The following is a 22,717-nucleotide window of genomic DNA, read 5'->3' on the forward strand; positions in this document are numbered from 1 at the left end:
CAGGGATGGGTGCACATAATGACAACAGAAAAAATATTTCTGCCAAAAATCAAAATTTTATGTAAAATTAATTGGTAATATTTGCAGTTTGTTCATAGTTACAGATTAAACACAGATAAATATAATTTTTTTTCATCAATAAATGTACCCTAGACGGATAATTTTCAAGGTTACCGGTATATTACCATGACAAAACAATTAATTTGCTTTGATGAAATGTTTTTTTTTTTTTTAACATTATGCTTTTTTAAACAGCGCATCACAAAATGGATATAAACACGCTTTTAATGACAAAACAAATTACCTGCACTGCGTTGGTGTCTTGCCAGGTTTTGTAGGAATACAGAATTTGTATTCCTGCTGTGATTTCACTCAGAGGAGAGGAGCTACACCATGTTTAGATAGCACTTTCACACTTTAATAACACACCATTTGGATTGTTACGACCATGGTTTGATTGACAAAGATGTTTGGTAATGTAATCTGGGATATTTCTACCTGACTGAATGCTTCTGATATTCGGTACATTACAAGTCGTACAAGTTAATAGTATTCTTATCTCTGCATAACAATGTTTTAACCCTCTCTATTTGTTAATCAAATGTAATATTCAGCCTGCTAAACATTCTGTAATTGTGGACTATCCATCAGAACAGGTTATAAAAGAATATACACTTTATTAGAATCTACTATGAAACCTTTTTTTTAGGGAGAAATATCACACACTACATTACAAAACACCTTGTTTTGGTGGTTACACGGAATGTAACGCGTAGTGCTATTATTGTGAAGCTGGAAGTGTGTGATTTGTATGAGAAATGTTTTGACATCTTTTGAAAAAAGTCTCTGATAAAAGTGACTCGAGACTTCCTATCTACCATCTTTTTTCTGCTGAGGTTTTATTCCATCTTACTAAAAGCAGTTTGAGTAACAAGCTCCATTTTTTGTTATTAATGCACTCAACTCGAATGTAAACACGATTGTGAAGCTCCTCCTCTCTGCAATCGGCAAAGGCGCCAGCAGGTGTTCACTCCAATGATGTCGTCTCACGGCGATTAAAGATAAAATAGTCTTGTCTGGGGAATGACTTGCCATGGCTTTGGACCTGAGATTTCCATAATGTCTCCCTTTTTTTGTGTATTTCTACTCGCTATTTTTGTGCTTGTGGCTCAACAATAACTGACGCCATAACGTTTCCCCATGCTACGGAACGGGCCATGGGTCAAAAAGGAGTCTTTTTGCAACTTATAGTTAACGCGTATTTATCGCGTTAATTTTGACAACCCTAGTAAATTGACAAATAAGAGTCTTATTATGCAAGTAAAGAAGAGCAGGCAGCAGCTCACACATTCTCATACTTTCTGTTACATCAGGGAAGAAATGATTTCAGCCAGCTTTGAAAAACGTCAACTATAAGCTACGTGCAGGAGCTCAGAATTGTTTTTATTTAAATGTTCACGAGATTTCAGGGTCCTTCACGAGTACCGGTAAACCTTACAATTTATTAAATCCATAAACTGCTACAAAACTGTATAAAATTGAGTAGATGGCGAGTTATTGTGATTTTATTTATTTTTTTAACCAATTTTCCCAGGATGTTTCCCATATTTTGAAATACAAATGTTCATTCTTCTCTTCGTCACACGTAATAAACAGAGTATCCACAGGGTCTTAAAAAGTCTTAAATCCAACAGTTTGAATTTAGGACCTTAAAATGTCTAAAATTCTCCTAAAATGTCATTGTGAAGGTTGCCCTTCAGGGGGTTCTTCGGACCACCAATCATCATCAGGAGAGCCGGGTCAGGGTTACAACTCTGGTTTATTTTTTCCAAAATAGTTCAGCGGGTTGCTTTCCAGCAACTGTCTTTTTGTGTCTGCCTCTCTCACTCTCACTCCAGCTCCCACAACCTCTCCTCCTTGGCTGCTGCTTAAACAGAGTGACAGTTAATTAGATAACAAGGCCCAGTTGGGCCATTTACACACCTGTCGCTGACTTCGAGGCCGGTCCTGGCACACCCTGCTTCGCTGCAGGCCACGCCCCCCTCCACAGTCATAAAAGGTGTTAAATACGAGTTTGAAAGGTCTTAAAAATCTATTTCCGTTACTTTTATTTGAAACATGCATAAACTTCAGTCTTTCTTTTAAATGTTTCGATTTTTGAGGACGCTACAATGTCACTACAAAATGGAACTAAAGTAGGTTACCTGTTCTGCCCAGTCATAATTAACGTGCGAGTGCATCCGTGTGTTACAGCTTAGCATAGCAGCAGAGAAAACTTAACGAAAGCCCACAGCAAAGCCAAATTACTTGCATAATATGGGGAAGTGCAAGTTCAACAATCAATTTAATGCATGCTGAAAGCAGGTGGATGGAAACATATGAAGTGTTCAGGACCCGGATGTGGAGCCATCGAAGAGGGAAGCGTTTGTAAACATTGCGGTGAAAGTGAATGGAATGATAATGTAAAAGTAAAAAATCCGGGATAAGTCTGTGTCAAAAGATACTAAAACTCTACACACACTTGCACAACTATACAAAGATCAATTTACTGATCCAAACATTTCCTACAAAAAAAGTTAAAAAAAACAACTACTTAAAGCGTTGTCCAGCTGTTTACTGACGTATACTATTCATTAGAGATGTCCGATAATATCGGCAGGCCGGTATCGGTTTCAAAAAGTAAAATGTATGACTTTTTAAAACGCCACTGTATGTAGTGGTACACGGACGTAGGGAGAAGTACAGAGCGCCAATAAACCTTAAAGGCACCGCCTTTGCGTGCCGGCCCAATCACATAATATCTACGGCTTTTCACACACACAAGTGAATGCAATGCATACTTGGTCAACAGCCATACAGGTCACACTGAGGGTGGCCGCATAAACAACTTTAACACTGTTACAAATATGCGCCACACTGTGAACCCACACCAAACAAGAATGACAAACACATTTCGGGAGAACATCCGCACCGTAACACAACATAAACACAACAGAACAAATACCCAGAACCCCTTGCAGCACTAACTCTTCCAGGACACTACAATATACACCCCCCGCTACCCCATACCTCATCCCCGCCCCTCACAACCCCGCCCACCTCAACCTCCTCATGCTCTCTCAGGGAGAGCATGTCCCAAATTCCAAGCTGCTGTTTTGAGGCATGTTAAAAAAAATAATGCACTTTGTGACTTAAATAATAAATATGGCAGTGCCATGTTGGCATTTTTTTTCCATAACTTGAGTTGATTTATTTTGGAAAACCTTGTTACATTGTTTAATGCATCCAACGGGGCATCACAACAAAATTAGGCATAATAATGTGTTAATTCCACGACTGTATATATCGGTATCGGTTGATATCGGAATCGATAATTAAGAGTTGGACAATATCGGAATATCGGATATCGGCAAAAAAGCCATTATCGGACATCTCTGCTATTCATGGTTAGCTAACTTTACTGCAAATTAATACTTGCGACAAATATCGGTTATCGGCCTCCTTGACTACTAATAATTGGTATTGGTCGATCTCTACTGTATATTTCATTACAAGACTATGCAAAACGGAAAATAAACAAAGGACATCAGCTAAACTGCCAACTCCAGATAAAAAGTTATATTGTTAGCTTTGGTTATTCATTTGAATTGATTTATGATTGTACATCTTGAACAGAGGCGGGTAGTGTAGCCAAGTAAAAGTAAAAAGTAGTCATCTAAATTGAATAAAAGTGAGTATTTTGTGAAAAAACGTCTCAAGTTCTGCATTATAAGTGAGTAGTTTCTATTTTATTTAGGAGTTAGTAACACTCCAACTGTAGCATGTGCTTGTGAGAGACAGACACTACTACAGCATGTACTACAAAAGATGCACATTTTACAGTCACTTATGGCCAGAGGTGGGTAGTAACGCGCTACATTTACTCCGTTACATCTACTTGAGTCACTTTTGGGATAAATTGTACTTCTAAGAGTAGTTTTAATGCAACATACTTTTACTTGAGTATATTTATAGAGGCGAAACGCTACTTTTACTCCGCTCCATTTATCTACATTCAGCTCGCTACTCGCTACTGATTTTTATCGATCTGTTAATGCACGCTTTGTTTGTTTTGGTTTGTCAGACAGACCTTCAAAGTAGGAGCTATCGCATGCCTGCGTTTCACCAATCACATGCAGTCACTGGTGACGTTTGACTCCGTTTCACCAATCGCATGCAGTCACTGGTGAATGTTTGACTCCGTTTCACCAATCAAACAGAGCCAGGCGGTCACATGATTAACAAGCTTAAGCTTACATGAACTCAACGTAAAATTTGAGGAAGCACATCGCGGTAAGTAACGTTAGTAGATATTATGGCTGTCACCGTAGGCTGATGTTAGCTTCCCTGCTATGAATCATTGTCAAATGTACATCGTGTGGGGACTATTATTAACGTACTGCAGCCTCATAGACACACACACACGCACGCACAGTCGCACACACACACACACACACACTCATGCATAGAAACACCAATCAGTGTGTTCCCAGGTGCAGCCCACACCTATCAGTTTATGGTTTGCGTAAAGGCTAACTTGTTATTTTCCTTTGTAATCTCTGCCAACTGAGCCTCTGGTGCTGTTAAGTTATTGTGGCTCAATTTGCCTTAATTCTTTTTTTATGTTAATGTATAATTATTTAATATATATTATTGTTTTAGTTGCTTAAGAGATATTCCTAGCTCTGAATTTGCTCATGGCTATTTTTATGTTTTTGTGCATTATTTGTTGCCGTCATCATTAAACGAACAGGTTACTCATCAGTTACCCAGTACCTGAGTAGTTTTTTCACAACATACTTTTTACTTTTACTCAAGTAAATATTTGGGTGACGACTCCTTACTTTTTACTTGAGTAATAAATCTCTAAAGTAACAGTACTCTTACTTGAGTACAATTTCTGGCTACTCTACCCACCTCTGCTTATGGCGTTATAGCAAGGTCAAAGTTAGCATATGCACGTAATATGCTTTTTGTAGTTGGAAGTGGAATTCTTGTAGGCTGAAATGGGAAATTTCTACAGGCACAGTCCACAGTGCCTGACATAAATGTTCTTTTTACTAGTTTGTAAGTAAATATTGACATCGCCTCGTCTGACTGACTGAGTGTGGTCATGTGACTGCCAGGCTACGTTTGATTGGTGAAATGGAGTCCACTCGTGCTTACGTTGGATTGGTGAAACAGAGTCAGATGTGCCTCTTGAGAAGCCAGAACAAGGTTTTTGAAAGCAGTAATCAATAGATTATGAATAGATATAATGATGATATAAATAAATCTATATGAATAGATATAATTATGATATAAATAAATCTAGCGGTCAGAATGAAACTCAATGTAACAAAGTAAAAGTAGGCTCAGTGAAGGAATGACTGCACATACTGTTTTAAAAGGGTGCTCAAAACTTTGATTCACATCAAAATCGAGATATTTATTTAGTCTGATTCTAAATCAATTCATAATGTTCGAGGATACATTTTTAAAAGACAAACTTCTTTTTTCTTAACAATTAATTTTCAAGGAATCAATTTTGAATCAAATCGTCACCCCAACAACCCTAATCGAATAGTGAGTTTCCCAAAGATTCCCACCTGTACTGTATCATGATTATAATATAACTTTATAAAACATAACAAGAAAAAGGTTAGTGGCTAGAAATATTTTGTTCATCCATCCATCCATCCATTTTCGACCACTTATTCCCTTTGGGGTCGCGGGGGGCGCTGGAGCCTATCTCAGCTACAATCAGGCGGAAGTATTTTGTTCAATGCCACTGAAATATGTTTACTCTTTATCTCAAATTAAACACTTCCCTTTGCTGTCATGTTCCCTGTATTTGTGTCAGATCAGTAAGTGAAATACGAGGGTGTTGCATTCAGTGTACCACTTGCCCGGGTCATCATTTTATACAACAAGCACTGACCATAACTCAAGGAGTGTACTCACTTGTTCATCAGCCATGATTGTGTTGCCAAGTTTAGATGTTTGTAGTGAACATCATTTCAAATGACTTTTAACGGCCCCCCAAACTCCAAAAGGATATAAGGCCAATAAAAATCCATGCCTATTATGAATAAACCAGATTTTAAACAATCCCGTCCATGGTTGCTTCATATTTTCTCTGTGAATTGGCCACAGATGTTTCCAATATATTGTAACCCAAAAGCAGTCATTTTTTCATGTGTCTACAACAGTTACTGAGTCAGCACTCAATTCCAAAAAAACAATCAGATGGGATTCATTATGATTATTTTTGTGTTTTGACAGCAACATTCCAATATGTGGACCAAAGCAGTTTATTTTTAACAATGAATGTATAAAAAAAAAAAACCTGCACTTGAAATATTTCCACTTTTGTTGTATCACGTATAGGGATGGGTCGCATTTGATTCCCAGCACCTCAGGACCAATACTCAACAGTACCAATTGTCTTTTTAATTCAACAATTAAGTCATTATAACTGCGTTGTCCAGTTGTTATATCTTGTTTTCTTACACATCTGAGTCTCATTTGCAAGTAGACCTTGTGTGCAGTTGTGTTTCCAAGACATAGGATGGCAATAGTGTATAAGCTACAGTGTTGTTGCCCTATAGCCAGGAAGTAGTCTTTGCCGTGAAGCTGAATGTGCCAGTCTAGTCTTATGTTGAGCCCTACAAAGTGTTTACAGTTAAAAGTTAAAGTACCACTGATAGTCACACACACACTAGGTGTGGTGAAATTACTCTCTGCATTTGACCCATCCCCTTGTTCCACCCCCTGGGAGGTGAGGGGAGCATCATTTTGGTGATGTAACCCCCAATTCCAACCCTTGATGCTGAGTGCCAAGCAGAGAGGTAATGGGTCCCATTTGTATAGTCTTTGGTATGACTCGGTTTGAACTCACAACCTACTGATCTCAGGGCGGACACTCTAACCACAAGTCCACTGAGCAGGCCTTACTGCATGTATTGTAATTATTACAAACCAGCTGTTTGATTATAATATGCATCTTAGTTGAAGTTTTGATTACGAAAATTTGGAGGTGTTGAAATCGCCATATAAAATGGCTAATGCTAATCAGTAGCATGTATATGGCGAAGCCAATGTAAATTAGCATCGAGCCAGCACATTTTGGATAAGTGAAGCCTTCCTCTACGTTTGAGCATGTTCTATCAGGTATACCAGTGACGTGCAGTCACTAGAGGCAGGTGAGGCGGGGACTCACCTGCCATCATGGAAAGAAAAAAAATGTAAAAAGAAAAAAACGTTATTAAATTGTTATATGTATCCAGTGATTATACTATAAAGTTATTTTCCATTTAACTTCACCAGTTTTAGATTATTTTTATTAAAAATCGCTGAATTTTCACATTTGCCGTTCAAATACTGAGAAGAGACGGTGCGGTGATCAGCAGCCAGTTGAGGCACGTCACTGCGTTGTGCCTCACCATGGATTGCGGACTGGGCTAACTGCTGGCCTGCTGTGCAGTGAGACCATATTTGAGGTATATAATGTACAGTGTATTTTGTCAACAACTGTATGTGTGTAAAGTATTTCTTGTGCTGAGCGATCATAAAACGGCTGCAAAAGACGCACTGGCTGAGGCTCGCCTCCTGCACCCCCGCCGTAGAATGCACGGCAACCCCTGACGGGAGTGTTGTATCAACTAAAGCCCACACTTAAACTTTCCACGTGCAAGATTGAATCTATTTAAAAAAGTTATTTCATAAGAAGCCAAAAAGTGCAAAAACAATAATGTTCGTGTTGGAGGAGTTGTGAATGACTGCAGGGCCACAACATTACGTACACCTGCAGAATGCAGGTGTACCTAATTCACAACTCCTCCAACACAAACATTATTGTTTTTGCACTTTTTGGCTTCTTATTAAATAACTTTTGTAACCAATTTTCATGGACTTTCCTCTTTGTGATGTTAAGTTCCTGTTATACAGTATATGCCTTGAGCTCTTATTTTGAAGGCGCTAAGAGCGGAAGTGATGACACGGAGTGGAGCGGAAGTTTTTGAAAGAAGGTAAATAAAGTGGTCCTCGTGTAAATTGGAGCCTCCGTGTTTGTTATTTTGTAGTTTCATACAGTATAGGCGACATTTATAAACCCTCGGTTACACTTTTTTAAATAGATTCAATCTTGCACGTGGAAAGTTTAAGTGAGGGCTTTAGTTGATATAACACTCCAATCAGGGGGTACATTAATCCAGCACAACAGCGGCTCATGGACTTATTTTATAAGTAAAGGTAAGGTTTTTTTTAATTAAATGTGCTTTTTTGTGTGCTACAGTTTGTATGTGTAAAGTTAAAGTTAAGTTAAAGTACCAATGATTGTCACACACACACTAGGTGTAATGAAATTTGTCCTCTGCATTTGGCCCATCCCCTTGATCACCCCCTGGGAGGTGAGGGGAGCAGTGGGCAGCAGCGGCGCCGCGCCCGGGAATAATTTTTGGTGATTTAATAACCCCCAATTCCAACCCTTGATGCTGAGTGCCAAGCAGGGAAGAATGCTGGTATGAGCATTTAAACAAAACCCGTTAACTGCTGCCAATCAAATGGTGAATAAGATACTCTTTAGGGTTCATATGTTTGTAAATCTAACTGTGATGAAGTCAGTGCCTCACCAGCCATGAACCTCACCGCACGTCACTGAGGTATACATGCTTTGCTGGCTTGGAAAATCACCGAGAGGCAGTTTGGGCTTGAGTGCTTGTTTCCCCACCAAGTAGTTGTGCCGGCGCCTAGTCTGCAACCGGACCTGATGTCATGTACAACAAAGGTATCGAAATATGGCACCGTTTGATTTTACGTGAATCGATACCTGGTAGTACCAACAATATTTGGTTACCTATAGAGCAGTGGTTCTTAACCTGGGTTCGATCGAACCCTAGGGGTTCGGTGAGTCGGCCTCAGGGGTTCGGCGGAGGTCAAAACACACCCGACTCATCGTGTAAATAAAAACTTCTCCCTATCGGCGTATTGCGGATATGGCAACAGCAGAAGTCACACTGATTTGCAGGTGTGTAATTTGTTGTGAGTTTATGCACTGTGTTGGTTTTGTTGTTTGAACAAGGTGATGTTCATGCACGGTTCATTTTGTGCACTAGTAAAACAACATGGTAACACTTTAGTATGGGGAACATATTCACCATTAATTAGTTGCTTCATTTCACTCGTCATTATGAAGTACTTATTAATGCCTTATTCACCATGGCCTTATTATAACCCTAACCCTCGAACCCTGGCCCTAACCCTAACCAAATAACTCTAAATTAAGTCTTTGTTACTTAGAATATGTTCCCCATACTAAAGTGTTACCAAAAACATATAACTTTGTCTTGAATTTGAAAAAAAACATTTTATTTTTCACTAAAGAAGGGTTCGGTGAATGCGCATATGAAACTGGTGGGGTTCGGTACCTCCAACAAGGTTAAGAACCACTGCTATAGAGGGAACGTATTCGGTACCCATCCCTAATCACAAACCGTATGAGGTTCTGCATGCATACATCTATAGCTAGCACATCTACCATGTATGCATACATATAGATGGAGATTTCAAATGTTTACCTGCTACTGTAGAATACAATCAGGCTCTGATGTAATGCTTTGCGGAGTGTTCCCCTTTTTCCAAAACTGCAATGTTTGCATTGATACTGAGTGACAACTGCATGTAAAAGTACAGTGAAAGTCTCAGTACTGACCGGGTTATATCACTAGAGTATGATACAATCTATTGTGAACGTTAAATGCATGTTGGGAACGAGGCTTTGTGTGCCTCAGTCATTGTTTCAGGCCCACTTCCAGGTTCCCGCATGAGGCTGACATGTATCAACTCGCTTTCACACCTTGAGAGCAAATGAGATGATAAATCACCACGTTGTTAAACTACAAAGTACCAAACAATGGAAGTATGCAGGAGAAACATACTGTTGCTCTACTATTTGTGCTGTTGCAATGCCTTGCTGGTCTCCGTAGTGTTGGTCTTAAAGGGGTCATATTATGATTTTTTTTCATATACATTCAAAACACTTCCTTGTGCTCTACATTTGCCTAAATATTGCAATGAAAACCCCTCTTCAAGCTGTGTCCTGGCTGTCTTTGAAAACAAGTTGTTTTGGGAGGCTGTCTTCTTAAATGCAAATGAACTCCTCCAGCCATTTGTGTAGTTTTTAAAGAACCATGTCCGGCGGGACACAGATTTATCTAGTTATAGTTATGTAACACAAAATGCTAACAATGCATGTTAAACCTAACTCTGTAACTACATGTGCCAGTCTCCTACTTGCTAATGTCAATGGGCAAGAGGATGTAACATGCTAACATATCATTACAAATTGTCATGTATTGACTGTTGTTGGACTTACCTTTTCATTGTAGCCACCGTTGCCATAAATTGTGAAAACTGTCTGTGATAGTATGTCGTTTTTTGTAAATCCTTCTGTATATTTCTCATCGGACAAATCGCGGGTCTCTCAGCCAAGGTCTGTGCTTCAAGCGTCTTGCTGGGCCCTGCGTCCAAGTCGGTACTATGTCACGAAACAACTGATTAGGTTGGTGTATCTTTTTCAGATGAGGTTGGAGGTTGTTGGCGTTCTGTAGTTATTGGGTTGCATTTTAGCTGGGACTAACATACAACATAAATAAACATAGTGGAGATGTTAGGAAACCATGCGTGTAGATGTTTCTTTGGTGTCGCAATGGCAAACTATGTCACAATTATTGGCAAATCGAAACGAGTCGTTTGGAACAAGTCAAACAATTGTTATTTAACAATTGTTTGACTTGTTCCAAACGAGTCGTTTGGAACAAGTCAAACAATTGTTACAAGTACCATGGTTTGAGTTCAAAATGTTGATACTTACGGAGCTCCCAAATAGACACAATAGAAGCAAACAGGCACCAACAGTCAAGAAAAGTGGGTTTAATATGAACAAAAGGTGTCGATTTTCAAATGAATCGTGATTATTTGTCAGAATTCTTAATCGATTAAAAAAATGTTTTATACATTTTTTATGTATTAATTTTTTTAATCTGTTCTGTCCAGTCCAGTAAATCATATTGTTGAATAATCATATTTGCTGTGAATATTTACTTTAGAAGAGAGAAGTGTGGGATACTTCTTTTGTTGCCTTATTTGTATTTGACTTTATTAAATGTTTGGGTAGAATTTTGTTTAAACAAAACCATTTTTCTTTTATGTAATATAAAAATGTATCAGGGCTGTTTATTTTATGGAGGAATGTATTTAATCATAGAACTGCCACCCAATGTTATTAAAAAATGTAGTGATTTTGAATCAAAACTCAATTCGATATGCAATATGATTGTTGAGTTTAGATATTTGCGGTCTGACTTTTAGCTAGCTTTATATATATATATATATATATATATATATATATATATATATATATATATATATATATATATATATATATATATATATATATATATATATGTATAGATATGTATATATGTATAGATATATGTATAGATATATGTATAGATATGTGTATATATATGTATATATACAGTTGATATATATATATATGTATATATATTTATATTTATATGTATATATATATATATATGTATATATATATATGTATATATGTATATATATATATACACATACATACATTATATATATACATATGTATGTATGTGTATATGTATGTGTATATGTATATATAATGTATGTATATGTATGTTTGTATTTGTATATATATATATATACATTAATTTATAAATATACGTACATGTGTATATGTATAAATATACATATATGTATATATGTATAAATATACGTACATATATGTGTACATACGTATACGTATATATGTGTATATATATGTGTATATTTATATATATGTATATGTATATATATATGTATATATATATATGTATATGTATATGTATGTGTTTGTATATATATATATATATATATATATATATATATATATATATATATATATATATATGTCTTAATAAGGTTATCCAAAAAATAGTGCTCGATACCGTAGTAGAGCGCAATATATGTATGTGTGGGAAAAAAATATATATATATGTATGCAATAATAGTCTTGTGATTTTTTTCCCACACATACATATATATATATATATATATATATATATATATATATATATATATATATATATACACACACAAACATCTGATTTTTCCGAGTGGAGTGGAGGGGTCCAGTGCGTAGAAGACGGGACATCATGAATGATTGAAAAAATGTGTGTGGTCCGTACAATACATCTGTCCTCTTGACCCACAGATTCTTTGTGTGACCCTGCAGCTGTCTTACTACTCTTATGGTCCATTAAGATGCATACACAATTACTGGGACACCTGGCCATTCATCGACAAGTGATCAGAGGTCACTTGATGTTGGACGCCATGGTGACCTGCTGGCTCATCACCTCGTGTATAACCGCAATAAAAGAGAAATGTCTTCCTTAAATTTGGAAGCACAGAATTGACCAAAATTTCTCAACCAGTTTTAAGTGTACAAACGATGTCTCTCCTGGAAGAGCGTGTGTTTAATTACTTAATCAAGGACCTTCTTTTTCTTTACACTTTCCCTTTTTACGTCAAAACGTTTAGTTTCTCTAACCCTTTTACTTGTGTGTTAATCGTTGGCAGGACAAAGTGGCTTGGGCAAGTCCACTCTCATGAACACGCTGTTCAAATCCAAGGTGAGCCGCAAGTCAGTTCAGCCCAACGCCGAGGACAGGATCCCCAAGACCGTGGAGATCAAGTCTATCAGTCACGGTGGGTCATCGTCTCTTTTTGCAGCAGTGATCGACTTTCAAATACTGAATGAAGGGCTGAAGGCTGTTTTTTTTTTCTCCATGCAGATATTGAGGAGAAAGGCGTAAGGATGAAACTGACAGTTATCGACACTCCAGGCTTCGGGGATCAGATCAACAATGAAAACTGGTAAGCGGGGGTTGTATTTTGTCAGAAGCTCAAATGTGAATCTTTTCTCTTCCCCCCGAAACAAGCTAAACCCCCACTGTATTTATTTAGGCCCCTTCTACACTAAGCCGGCTGATTGATTGATTGATTGAGACTTTTATTAGTAGATTGCACAGTACAGTACATATTCCGTACAATTGACCACTAAATGGTAACACCCGAATAAGTTTTAAGTCGGGGTTCACGTTAATCAATTTATGGTAAAGGTTATCCAGGGTAAGTCCCACCTAACCTTATCCTTGTCCACATACACACAATTGTCGTTTAAGACCCCCCCACCCTCCCCCAGCCGGCACAACACAACCTAGTACTCATGTGCGGAAAAATGCGCACGTCATAGTCACATCCAGTGTTGCTTTGTGTACAAGTTCTTAAATGTAACTTATCTGAACAATATCCAGTGTTGTGGTATTTCAAATAACTGAAATCCAGTGTGCTGTGGGGCCCTATTGTGGTGAATCACACCTGAGCCATCATAAATTAATCAAATCTTTAATGGACATGTCAAAGTAAACCATGTGATAAAGAGCATTTGACATCAATCAATCTCGGGATCTAGATATCTGGTCAGGACACTCCTCACTCTTTTGCCTTCACCTTCATTGTCCTTTCGTTTTTGGTGACTTTATATACTCTGGATCTAGACGTTGAGTCCGTGACATACATGGCGGACAATAACTGATACAGTCTGCTTTGCCAGTCCAAAAGCATTCGCCATTTTCCGTAGTCTTCCCTCGACTGCCAGGTAATACAACGCACACGCTACATTTTTTATCACATCCACGGGAGCCCACATTCTCGTTGTCTTTCCTTCGACAAATGGACAAAGTTTTTCGGTAAGTAGAATCACAGCTGACCCGGACATTGGAAAGTTCTCTTGCCGTCTGAGAAGTGTTGTATCCCACATAGCTGCAATCGCTTTTTCTTAAGGTATTCATGTGTGATTTCCACAAGCGTCTGTACATGTAGTAGAAGGAGAAACACGGCATCTCTGGATGACTCGCCTCCATCTTTCCAGTGGTTAGCTCCGAGTTATGAAACTGCTTTTTTCATATGAAGCTGGCTGTGGCGCGTTCTTTCTGACGTCACTTCTTCTCCGAGCTCAGTTTGTAAACAATCAATGAGTCCATACAAAGCTAAGAGCCGGAGATTCAAGAAATAGACAGCGCACCTACCCTTGTAAAAAATTATCCAAGGAGGTGAACCTTAAACAATGAATTAGTGTGGCCGAAACGGGGCTTAGGCTAAATAATTATTCGTTTAAGAAGTTATCCGGCTTAGTGTAGACATGGCCTTAGTGTTGGACCTTAGTGCTTACAAAACCACTTTACATAATTCAAAATACTTAACTAATTGTGTAATTGTAAACTCTTAGTGTGTACTGTCCAAAATTATATTTTTTTACAAACACTGTGCAGAAGAGCAGATAGTTAATAGCATTTTGCCGTAAACATGCAGCTGAGATAGGCTCCAGCACCCCCCGCAACCCCAAAAGGGACAAGCAATAGATAATGGATGGATGGATATTAAAATGTAGGGTGTGTCTCCCCCCCCCCCCCCCAGCCCAAAAAATAAAATAAAAAAACAGAACAGAACCCATAAAAATGTTGATTAAATCCTACAAGGGTTCAGCAAATTGCTGGACATTGCTGACTTTATGCTTTGGTGTGTGTACGATCGTTCCTCTTTGGGGATTTCAAAGTTAAGATGTTGCACAGACCATACTCTCTGAACTCAGTCAATGTGATGCCATAGTATAATTTGCATAAGTGGCTACGATGCATGTATTTTCTTTAAAATAACTTTTATTATCAACATATATTTTTCTTGTATTATATCGATTTGATCTATTTTTCAGTTGTTGCTCCTTATTTTTTTTCCCTATAACAAGAGTACAAGCCTGGTTTATTTACATATGTTATTCTGCCCTCCCTCAATGTTGGAATGTAGTTTGGCAGATCAACAATACTTTAAATCTGAGATGAAAAACAACTTGAGCTTGTTTGTCTACAAAATTACTGTAAAAGTAAGCCCACACAGTACGATGATATCGACATGATGTACACATATGTGTAAGAATAACGTTAAATCAACAATACAGTTTGCTATAAACCAAAAAAAGCAACTCATTTACTCAGAATGAAGGTTGGCTTTTACAAGTTAGCTTAATGGTAACGTATGATGGACCAGCTCATGGACAACGAAAATTAGCATTGTCTTTTTAAACTTCTACAATTTTGAAGTAAAATAATATATGGCAAACAGGCCACAATGCAAAATGACTCTTCCTTGGTTGACTAAGACATGTTTTGGAAGTCTATTCATGCACAAAGTCCACTTGCAGGAAAAGAAAAGAAGAAACAAGTAAATTAGCAGATTTATAATAAATAGTAATGGTTCTGTATTTGTGGGTAACCCTGTACTTTGTATAACTATACTTTTGTTTTTATTACAAGGGAGCTTTTTTCCTCTTAATTTTGTGGGTTTTTTTGTGACTAAAAATGTTCATAGTCAAATTCGTCGACTACGGGCGAAAACGTTTGTCTGTTAGCATGTATGCTAGCAAGAGCACAGCTTATGGCGATCCCGACAAATACCCATTTCATTTGCCATGTTTTCCTCCTCAAAAAAGCTAAAACCCTAAAACAAACAAACACTGCAGACATTGGATAGTTTAGTGAGGTCCTCTGATCGGCCCCGAAGTCAACTATTCCAAGACAACTCTAGTTTTTACAACACTACCACTACATTTTTTTTTCAATGACTTTTTTACTGTAAGATAAATCAAATTGTCGAATAAAAAATCCAACACAGTTCAAATAGCTCAGCACATGTAATTTTATTCCATTTATAATACACCACATTTAAAGTTTGTACAATTTCAGAATATAATTGAATCAATCAAATGTAACTGTTCTGCCCTCACTATATGTGATGAGGTTATACAGCTAGGCAGACAGCTAACAAACTATCCAAGACGTCTAATAAAGTTCCAAAGCAGATGAATCCATTGAGGCTCTTTATTGTTGTTGATCTTGCTTTGTCTTTTCCTATCTTTACTTTTGTCTTGCACTGGACTTTTTTTTTTTGTAAAACTGAAATACACACAATGACAAATGTATAAGCTATGTGATTCAAATAACATACTGAAACAGGGGTGGGCAATTAATTTTTACCGGGGGCCGTATGAGCAACCCGAGCACTGCTGGAGGGCCACATCGACATTATTTCAATTACATTTTGCTCAATATTATTTTTGATATACCGTAAGATAAATAATAATAATAATAATAATAATTAATAATAATAATACTTTCATTTAACCTAACTTAACTTTATACCAAAAACAGATTGCTTTTGATAGTTTTATTTTTAACACTGTCTTACACTACACTTCCTAATGTATAATACAATGCAAAAATGTCAATTTCTGCACAGGGTTAATTTAAAGTTTATCCTGCATCTTCTTTAAAAGTCCAACATTTTTCCCCGTCAGATTTGGACAACCATCTGTTGTCACACCTGCCAGCTTGTCCCATTTCAGTCCTAACATGTCCAAACACGCATTTACTTATGTGAACAAGTCATTACCTGTGGTTGTCCCTTTTAATTGACTGCATGGCTGCCAGCTCTTCCGTGATTTGAAAGTCAGCAGTTATCCCACGTAAGAAGATGAGCAGCTGGGCGGTGTCACGTACATCGCAGCTCTCATCCAAAGCCAGCGAAAAACAGTCAGTCGGCCGTTCTGTTCTTCAGCTGAAGCTCCAAATTTCCGGGCATATCAGCGCAACAGAGTCCAATAAGCACTCCTTAATAAACTCTCCGTCAGAAAACGCCTTACTTTTTCTGGCGATTTTGTGAGAAATGACGAAACTTGTCCTGATGGATGCATTCTGAGGGTGTGAAATATGGCAAAAAGTCCTTGTTGGGTTTGCAGTTTATCCATCAACGCATCAGCCTCCCTTGCGCGCTCTTCATCAGACAGATTCCGGTATTTTTCCTCGTACTTCGTCATGTAGTGGCGATTCAAATTATATTCTTTAAACACAGCAACCTGTGTACCACACTTTCAGCTCACGGCTTTACCTTGTAAAGAAATACTTGGCAGTCCATGTCTTGTTGAAAACGGCATTCGTCATCAACTTTTCTCTTTTTAGCGGCTCGGGTGTAAACCGTGCATCACTTGTCGCTGTGCACCTTCACTCACAGGTTACACACGGACATACGTCCATAAATAACACTTTTCAAAATAAAAGCAGCACAGTTGTATTGCGCGCACGACATAGATGTTTTTTAAACTTTATTTTGTAATTTGTGATTGCCGCTGTTCACATTCACTCACAATCACGCACGCGCATACGTCCACACGGAAGTAATACAAATAACGCTTTTCAAAACAAAAGCAGATACTAGATACTTTTTAAAATGTATTTTGTAATTTATGATTGGCCTCACGCGGGCCGGACAGGGACGCACAAAGGGCCGCGGGCTGCAGAATGCCCAGGTCTGTACTGAAATGTAATACACAATATGTAAATATTACCTTTACACAAATATACAGCATTATCATCAAACAAATACTGCTGAGTGTTTAAACTATTACGATGGTGGAAATATACGACTGGCAGCCATTTTAAGTCCTCAAAACATCTATTTAAACAGTGCACAAAAATTGTTTTTCAATAAACATCTTACTATCAAATTTAACCACTTTCCACCTTAATATTGAGTTACATAAACAAGTTAAACGGTTTACTTACAGACTTATCTTTTCCAAGGCTTGTAAGAGCTAACACAACTTGTCTACCTCTCAATTGTCTTAATGAACTGAACTGCCATCGTCAACCCGGAAGTGCCCAAACAAATGAAGCGTAGTATTTTCCTATCGCCACAAGGTGTCAGTAAGAGTCTACAATCAAATGGGCATAACAGTAACTGTACAAAGTTGTTCAATTTAATGCAAATCCAAACGTTGCTCAGCCATTGAAGAGATTTTAGTGAGTCCTGTTGCATTTTACAAGTTGTTTCCATGGTTTTCTCAGCTGGCAGCCCATCATGAAGTTCATCAATGACCAGTATGAAGCCTACCTGCAGGAAGAGATCAACATTGACAGAAAGAAGAGGATCCCAGACTCCAGGGTGCACTGCTGCATATACTTCATCCCTCCCACGGGCCACTGGTGAGCACGCACAAACACACACACACACACACACACACACACACACACACACACACACACACACACACGTCCAGCGTGATGCATCAGCATGTGGCTAACAGCACACTAGTGTCTCCCGCTGCGGCGAAAGATGAATCGGGCCTACTGGGGATTTTTCCAAATCCATCAGTTGTACAGCGGCTCGCTCTCTTGTGACCACATGTGGAAGCCATTAGCTCCTCTGAGACAACTGAAGTAGAACTTGGAGAATCACATTTCATAAAAGCAGTGGGACCCTGTTGAGCTGCTGCGGCGGGAAGGTAGTCAGCGCCTTTTTGAGCAGATGCAATAGTTTTGTCATGAAGCACCGCTTTTAAATGCACTAATTAAAACCCATTTAGAAATGCGTGTCCTAAAAACACACACAACCCCGCTGACATACAAAGTGTGAACACTAATATCACCTCATGACCTTTCAGTGCTGGTTCATATTTCCATCCAGCTTGATCCACTTAAACCTTCCCCACCAGAGGAGCGACTGTGCGTGTATTTGTGTGTATGTTTGACATCCTCCCTCATCGTGTGTTCATGTCGCCACAGCTGTTACTTATGGAATGTGTGTGTGTGTGTGTGTGTGTGTGTGTGTGTGTGTGTGTGTGTGTGTGTGTGTGTGTGTGTGTGTGTGTGTGTGTGTGTGTGTGTGTGTGTGTGTGTGTGTGTGTGTGTGTGTGTGTGTGTGCGTGCGTGCGTGCGTGCGTGCGTGCGTGCGTGCGTGCGTGCGTGCGTGCGTGCGTGCGTGCGTGCGTGCGTGCGTGCGTGCGTGCGTGCGTGCGTGCGTGCGTGCGTGCGTGCGTGCGCGCGCGCTTGTTCTTGCACTGTGGACAACACTATAACTACGCTGCGTGGAGGATTGTCAAACACTCCTGACAAACAAGCAAGGCACTATGTCTTGTTTTTGAAGCGAAACAACATTCATGCCAGTGTTGAAAGTAGTATTTGTGTTTGTCTCCCCGACTGACAGAGGCGGCTAGCGGCGAACTGTGTATGTCCATACACAGTGTGGAGCCGCTCCCCTAAATTGATATAATCCCCCATTGCGAAAAATATACAACATTACGATAACACTTTAGTATGAGGAACATATTCTAAGTAACAAAGACTTAATTTATTTATTTGGACACTAGGGGAACATATAAGGGTTAGGGTTAGAGTTACTAATAAGCAATAATTCTGAGGTTATTGAGGGAAGACTCTTAGTTAATGGCTTACTGGTTGTATAATAAGGCCATGCAGAATAAGGCATTAATAAGTACTTAATAATGACTAATTAAGAGCCAATATGTTACTAATTTGCATGTTAATAACCTCAATCAATCAATCAATCAATGTTTATTTATATAGCCCTAAATCACAAGTGTCTCAAAGGGTTGCACAAGCCACAACGACATCCTCGGTACAAAGCCCACATAAGGGCAAGGAAAAACTCACCCCAGTGGGACGTCGATGTGAATGACTATGAGAAACCTTGGAGAGGACCGCATATGTGGGTAACCCCCCCCCCCCCCCCTCTAGGGGAGACCGAATGCAATGGATGTCGAGTCCCCAGGTGCATGTCCAAAGACATGCAACTGGGGATAGGTTGATTGGCAACACTAAAAGGGGCCTAGTATTGAATGTTGTCTGTCAGGTTCAAACACTGATGACATCTATTAAACAGACAAGAAGCAAGGAATCACGCAGAGACAAGAGTTAAATTTTGCTCAATTAGGAGAGATGTTATTGGGCTGTACTCTAGTTACAGATCTAAACTACGCTCTAAAATCCTGCCTATTTATTTGGGAGGTCCCTGGTTACATCACTGAGGCTGTCGCTGAGGGAAGGGGGTAATCTCAACAGCCCCAGTTAGACACAATATATGACTATTAATGAAATGCAAATGTGCTGACACTCGTGATATCGCCCTGTCTCTGCTTTGTCTGCGTCACGGTACTCGATGTTCGGCCTTGGCAGTCAGCAGGCCGTGTCTGGACACAACACTGATAAGAGACGACTGGCAATCTTTTGGATTGCCAGCTGTCCCTTTGCACAGATAGAAAAGTACAACTTCAGCACAATTGATAATAACCATAGCAACGGCCCTTAAGTATAAGAGTTGTGTGATAATATATACATAATTATTCTAACAGTTGGCCCTGCGATGAGGTGGCGACTTGTCCAGGGTGTAACCCGCCTACCGCCAGAATGCAGCTGAGATAGGCTCCAGCTCCCCCCGCGACCCTGTAAGGGACAAGCGGTAGAAAATGGAAAATAAGAAACTAATTAATGATGAATTTGCTCCTCATGCTAAAGTGTTACCAACATTACAATTACTGTATTTTCCAGATAATAAAGCCATATATAAACCGCACCCACTAAATTTTAGGGAAAACATTTTTTTTCCATATATTACCTGCACTGGATTTTAAGCCGTAGGTATATACGTTGTGAAATGAGTTATTTACACAGATATATTTTGTAAATGTTTATTTACATACACATTGCCAAAAGTATTTGGCCACGTGCCTTGACTCACATATGAACTTGAAGTGCCATCCCATTCCTAACCCATAGGGTTGAATATGATGTCGGTCCACCTTTTGCAATTATTACAGCTTCAACTCTTCTGGGAAGGCTGTCCACAAGGTTGCGGAGTGTGTTTATAGGAATTTTCGACCATTCTTCCAAAAGCGCATTGGTGAGGTCACAAACTGATGTTGGTCGAAAAGGCCTGGCTTTTAGTCTCCATTCTAATTCATCCCAAAGGTGTTCTATTGAGTTCAGATCAGGACTCTGTGCAGGCCAGTCAAGTTCATCCACACCAGACTCTGTCATCCATGTCTTTATGGACCTCGCTGAGCCCTCTCGTGGCTGAGGTGCTGTTGTTCCCAAACTCTTGTGTTTTCTTATAATAAAGCCGACAGTTGAGTTTGGAATATTTAGGAGCGAGGAAATTTTGACAACTGGATTTGTTGCACAGTTTGCATCCTATGACAGTTCCACGCTGGAAATCACTGAGCTCCTGAGAGCGGCCCATTCTTTCACAAATGTTTGTAGAAACAGTCTCCATGCCTAAGTGCTTGATTTTACACACCTGTGATTAGGACACTTGATTCTGATCATTAGGATGGGTGGCCAAATACTTTTGGCAATATAGTGTACCTTAATTGTTTTCAAACAGTGTCTGTAACACACCAATAAAACGGCTGATCAAACAAAACAGAAGTCATCATTATGGACCCACTAGCTGGGAAGCTAGCTCTCCAATCAGCTAAACTATCTCAATAAATCCACGGTGACGTTTTGGTGAATTTACTGAGGAATTTGTGAAAAGAAAGCCATTGTAAGTTAATACTAACTCAGACACTCGTAAATGTGTTAGAATAGAATAGAATAGAAAGTACTTTATTGATCCCTGGGGGAAATTCAGCACTTTCTATTCTATTCTATTCTATTCTAACACGTTTACGAGTGTCTGAGTTAGTATTATTAACTTACAATGGCCTTCTTTGTAAGTTACAAAGTTGTTAAGTCAAGTGAAAAGTTTGTAAGTTAAGTATATTAGCTAATGCTAACGACGCTTGCTTGATTGCATTATGAATGCACGTACAAATATGCATGAAAACTTCCAATAGATGTCACACATGGGACAATAGTACGCATAAACATTTTTAGTTATATTGGGACAATAACATGTTGCTTGGAGTGATGAATGGAGAATCCATACCAGTAGGAGAATACAGAACTGCACTTCTACTTACGGTTAAAAGCTCTAAAAGGGCACTGCAGCACCTGCAGTGAGAACTCAGTCCAAAAGATGGCGCCGTAGCACAAACAATAACACACCTTGTCAGCGTTTTTGCTGTTTTTTAAATAAATAAAAATTGCATGATGATCGTCAGCGATAGAAAATCCATAAATTAGCTGCATCGTTTTATTATCACTGGAGGACGAGGCTAAGCATGTTACACACTGAGTATGGTATTAAGTAGAGATGTCCGATAATGGCTTTTTTGCCGATATCCGATATTCCGATATTGTCCAACTCTTAATTACCGATACTGATATCAACCGATACCGATATATACAGTCGTGGAATTAACACATTATTATGCCTAATTTTGTTGTGATGCCCCGCTGGATGCATTAAACAATGTAACAAGGTTTTCCAAAATAAATCAACTCAAGTTAAGGAAAAAAATGCCAACATGGCACTGACATATTTATTATTGAAGTCACAAAGTGCATTATTTTCTTTTTAACATGCCTCAAAACAGCAGCTTGGAATTTGGAACATGCTCTCCCCGAGAGAGCATGAGGAGGTTGAGGTGGGCGGGGTTGAGGTGGTGACGTGGGGGAGCGGGGGGTGTATATTGTAGCGTCCTGGAGAAGTTAGTGCTGCAAGGGTTTCTGGGTATTTTTCTGTTGTGTTTATGTTGTGTTACGGTGCGGATGTTCTCCCGAAATGTGTTTTGTCATTCTTGTTTGGTGTGGGTTCACAGTGTGGC

At 38.9% G+C, this 22,717-nt stretch overlaps 1 protein-coding gene across 6 annotated transcripts in view; it reads left to right on the forward strand.

The window, feature by feature from the left end:
- Positions 1-22,717, forward strand: part of septin9b (septin 9b) — a 234,122-nt gene that overhangs the window by 197,215 nt on the left and 14,190 nt on the right. For all 6 annotated transcript variants that reach the window (XM_061983715.1, XM_061983713.1, XM_061983714.1 and 3 more), the window contains 3 exons: positions 12,679-12,807; positions 12,894-12,975; positions 18,057-18,194. In XM_061983715.1, the coding sequence (XP_061839699.1) occupies positions 12,679-12,807; positions 12,894-12,975; positions 18,057-18,194 (349 nt within the window). The remainder of the gene's footprint in view (positions 1-12,678; positions 12,808-12,893; positions 12,976-18,056; positions 18,195-22,717) is intronic.

Source organism: Nerophis lumbriciformis, linkage group LG25 (genome assembly GCF_033978685.3).
Source record: "Nerophis lumbriciformis linkage group LG25, RoL_Nlum_v2.1, whole genome shotgun sequence".
NCBI lineage: Eukaryota > Metazoa > Chordata > Actinopteri > Syngnathiformes > Syngnathidae > Nerophis > Nerophis lumbriciformis.